At 42.2% G+C, this 4,304-nt stretch overlaps 1 protein-coding gene across 1 annotated transcript; it reads left to right on the forward strand.

The window, feature by feature from the left end:
• The first annotated feature begins 851 nt into the window (after window positions 1-851).
• Window positions 852-3,107, forward strand: LOC149260561 (protein NRT1/ PTR FAMILY 3.1-like). The gene is made up of 4 exons (XM_089420848.1): window positions 852-1,086; window positions 1,174-1,391; window positions 1,484-2,037; window positions 2,145-3,107. Exons 1-4 carry the CDS (start codon window positions 852-854, stop codon window positions 3,040-3,042), a joined length of 1,905 nt encoding a protein of 634 aa, XP_089276974.1. The 3' UTR covers window positions 3,043-3,107.
• Window positions 3,108-4,304: the final 1,197 nt, after the last annotated feature.

Below are 4,304 nucleotides of genomic sequence, written 5' to 3' on the forward strand. Positions count from 1 at the left end.
TGGAAAAGCCCTAAAGAAGCTTGGGAAGAACGGGTGTGTACATTTTGCACGTGTGGGGCGTGGAATCAGAAAAACATTTCATTTCGGAATGTGATGCATTCAAAGACATTAGAGAAAGTTATGAGAACATGTTAACATGAGTTTCTTGGCATTGTCTTTTTAGCAAGGGGATTGTTAGAAGGTTGGGTCAGCTCATCATCAATTTGAAGCCGAAAATGTTTGAATTGCAAAAAGTGGAAAACACGGAACTAATGGCCTCATAGACTATTTTTAGTCTCATAGACCTTAAAATATCATTTCATTTCATTTCCATTTATATGGATTTAGAGGCACTTTGATTGTGCATGGGTTACCCATCAAATTTATAATTTTAATAAATTCCCATCAGATTTTAGAAAAATTAAACTAAAAAAACTCAAAAAAATCTCACTAAATACAATTGGACAAAAGTAAATCAAAATCAACTTTGACCACATGCAGACAAGAAAAGTAAAATAAGAATTGAAGTTTGACCACATGCGGGCAAGAAAAGTAAAATAAGAATGGACTAATCACAGATGATCAATAAAACAATAGTGGTCACCTTTATAATCACCAATACCCCTCAAAAGGAAGCAAATGATTACAAAAGGCTCTGTCATCCACTGATCCTCAAATATTCGATACCGGCGAGAGCACAAAACAAAAGCAAATGATCAGAAAAGGCTCTATCATCCACTATTCGTCAAATATTCGATATCTAGAGGGCACAAAGCAGAACTGCGGGCGGGTGTTTGCTGATGCAGACCGACCTTTTCTGCTTTCCAGACTATAAAGCCACGTAGGTACGTTCACATGAGCAGTGGCCAGCCATGGCAATGGCAGAACAGAGAACAGGAGCCCAGGCTCTGCAACTGTACGAATCACCCCGCCCTCGGCGGAATGAACGGCATGATAGTTTTGCGATAATTCATCACTTCAATTTGTGCTTTGCAACATTTGGACGGGCGGCCGGCAATGAGAAGGCGGAAGCTGCAGACGAAAAGAGGCAGAAAGACGAAGAGCCGAGGACTACAGGAGGATGGAAAACCATGCCTTTCATAATAGGTAAAAGCTGTAGTTTTTATTTCATTGTTTACAGAAAAACTGTAGGTGCATTTTACAGTCGCCGGTTTAACTTATTTTGGGGTGCAGGAAACGAGGCCTGCGAGAAACTGGCAGTGGCCGGTTTGGGTTCGAACATGGTGGTTTACCTGGTAACGAAATACAACATGAAGAAAGTGGCAGCAACGAATATGTTGAATATATGGTCCGGAACAACGAGCCTCGCAACTCTGCCCGGCGCCTTTTTGGCAGATTCGTACCTCGGCAGATTTTGGGCGATTACCATCGGTTGCTTTTCATATCTACTGGTTTGAAGCGACCGGCTTGATCTGATCAAATTTTGCATTCATTGGGTTTTGGATCCCTGAACTAAATTTTCTTGTGTGTCTTTGATTGATAGGGAATGTCCATTCTAACGGCCACGGCTGTGATCCCTCGATTACGGCCATCTGCCTGCAGCGCCGTCGAGAAGAAATTGAAGAGATGTGAGAGAGCTTCTGCCGGGCAATTTCTGCTCCTGGTTTTAGTTTTCGCATTCAAGGCCATCGGTTCTGCCGGGGTAAGACCCTCGAACATGGCCTTCGGGGCTGATCAGTTCGAGCAGGAAGGAGAGAAGGGGAAGAAACGCGTGCAAAGCTTTTTCAACTGGTATTACTTCTCCAGCTCTCTGGCCCTCATCGTGTCCCTCACTGTTATTGTGTATATTCAAAGTAATGTCAGCTGGGGTCTCGGGTTCGGCATATGTACTGCTTTCATGGTTATATCAACCGGCTTCTTTCTTGTCGGCCGGCTGACTTATCGCCATGAAGTTCGCCGGGGCAGCGCTTTTACTGGCTTTGCGCAGGTGATTGTGGCATCCATAAGAAAGCGCAGCCTACTGCCCCCCTCCGATTCTTCACAGCTTTACCATGGCGAGCAAACCGGTTTGAAGCCGAGACCTACGAACCAGTTCAGGTTGATGAACACTACTTGTTTACCTTATTGTGATATCCGATTTTAGCCCATTGTCTGATTTTTGGAAAGGCTGAGGTTCTAATTTTTAGAGTTCATGTGATCACCAGATTCTTGAACAAAGCCGGCATCATCACTGAAGGCGACATTCGGGCTGATGGCTCCTCCCCAGTGAACAGCTGGAGAGTCTGTTCCGTCCAACAGATCGAGCAACTGAAATCCATTATGAGAACACTACCCATATTCTCCTGCGGAATCGCAAATCAAATCACAAACTCGCAGCAACACACGTTCTCCGTTTTGCAGGCTTTAAGCATGGACCGGCGGCTCGGCTCCAAGGGCTTTCAAATCCCCGCGGGATCGTTCTCGGTCTTCTCCCTGCTGGTTCTCATCGCATGGCTGCCATTCTACGACAGGGTAGTGGTACCTACCGTCAGGCGCGTTACAAAAGATAATAGGGGGATCACCATGTTTCAGAGAATGGGGATCGGATTCTTCATTTCAGCACTATCTATGCTCGTCGCCGGTTTAGTCGAAGTGAAAAGAAGGAGCACTGCGCTAAACCATGGCCTCGCGGACCAGCCGTCGGCCATCGTTCCTATCTCTGCGCTGTGGCTTGTTCCCCAGTTTTGCATCGCCGGTCTTGCAGAAGCGTTCCATACGGTCGGTAACCTGGAGTTCTTTTACGATCAGTTTCCGGCCACGATGCGCAGCACGGCCATAGCGATGTCTTCGTGTACAGCCGCGTTGGGGCATTATTTGAGCGCCACGATTGTCACCGTCGTTCACAATACTACCGGCCGCGACGGGCGACCGGACTGGCTGGACGACAATCTAAACCGCGGCCATCTGGAATATTTTTACTGGCTTTTGTCGACTATGGAAGCGCTGAACTTGATATATTTTGTAGCGTGCGCCCGATGGTATAAATGTGCAGACCCTCCGGCAATGAAAGGCAACCTAGATGCTTCCACCAGCTGTCAGGAGATGGAATGCATGCAGCCGTAAGGAATTCTGTATATTTTTGTTTTTACTTTAATGATTAAAATAACGTGCTAATCGTATTTAAGATACTTTGGGAGTGGCTGGAGTCTGCTGTACTGTATAGCTACTTTCCTCCTGCCGATCTAATTAATATTTAGAAAAAGTAATTTTTATATTTATTTAATGGAAAAATAAATAGGAAACTCTAGCTTGCCCATCCATATTTTAAGTTGGTTTTTTAATTAATTTAGTTACAATCATTTATATTTTCATCATAAAATTTGAATAAAAAACACGCTATCTGCTAATTTACTAATTAGTAAGCATAGGTTTTAGGTTTTAGTTTAATATTTAGATATTAAAATTTTAACTAAATTTTCTGAACTGACTAAAAGAATTGTCGCACACAATTAAAATGTCAAGCCCATGAGCCCATAAATGTTAGATGTTATACACTACTCCATTCATAATTTTTTTTAGGAACTTTTTCATTTATGATTTTTGTTTTTAAGTTTTCCATCCATTTAAAATTATAATGATGTATTCTTAAAGTATTTAATATTAAATTTTAATTATTTATAAAAATATTTATTTTAAACTAAATCTTTAATATTGTGAATTTAATTTGAAAGAGAGTACAGAGCCCATTGCAAATAATATGGGATGAGTTATTTAAAAAAAATGGAAAAGATTATAGGAGAATTGAAACAATATTATTATTTACTTTTTTTGGGATATTATTCAAGGTGAGATTTTTGAGGAGTTAAATATTGGAATCACGATTGCCGTTACACCAAAATCCATAGGTGTTAGTAAACAAACACATCGTTAGTGTTAAGCACATGCCACGAAACACACGGGGAGCATTGAATTATCTTTCTACGCCACCGGCACATGTCGTGAAACACACGGGGGCGTTGAATTACCTTTCTACACCACCATTAACAGGAGCGTTGGATTATCCAATTCACAACAATCTCCTCGCAGAGCCAAGTGTGTTTTGAACTCGAGACCTTTGGGTGTGATACCACTTATTGGAGTCACGATTGTCATTACACCAAAATCCGTAGGTGTTAATAAATAGACACATCGCTAGTGTTAAGCACATGCCATTTTGAACTCGAGACCTTTGGGTGTGATACCACTTATTGGAGTCACGATTGTCATTACACCAAAATCCGTAGGTGTTAATAAACAGACACATCGCTAGTGTTAAGCACATGCCACGAAACACACGGGGAGCGTTGAATTATCTTTCTACACCGCCATTAAAGGGGAGCGTTGGA

This window comes from Pinus tabuliformis, chromosome 6 (assembly GCF_031772625.1).
Source record: "Pinus tabuliformis cultivar Carrire ecotype Pingquan chromosome 6, CPIR1, whole genome shotgun sequence".
In the NCBI taxonomy this organism is placed as follows: Eukaryota; Viridiplantae; Streptophyta; class Pinopsida; order Pinales; family Pinaceae; genus Pinus; species Pinus tabuliformis.

Coding starts and splice junctions, on each gene's coding strand:
- LOC149260561 (XM_089420848.1), top strand. CDS start 852: ATGGCAATGGCAGAACAGAGAACAGGAGCCCAGGCTCTGCAACTGTAC. Junction 1,087..1,173: donor AACCATGCCTTTCATAATAG/GTAAAAGCTGTA, acceptor TTTGGGGTGCAG/GAAACGAGGCCTGCGAGAAA. Junction 1,392..1,483: donor GTTGCTTTTCATATCTACTG/GTTTGAAGCGAC, acceptor TTTGATTGATAG/GGAATGTCCATTCTAACGGC.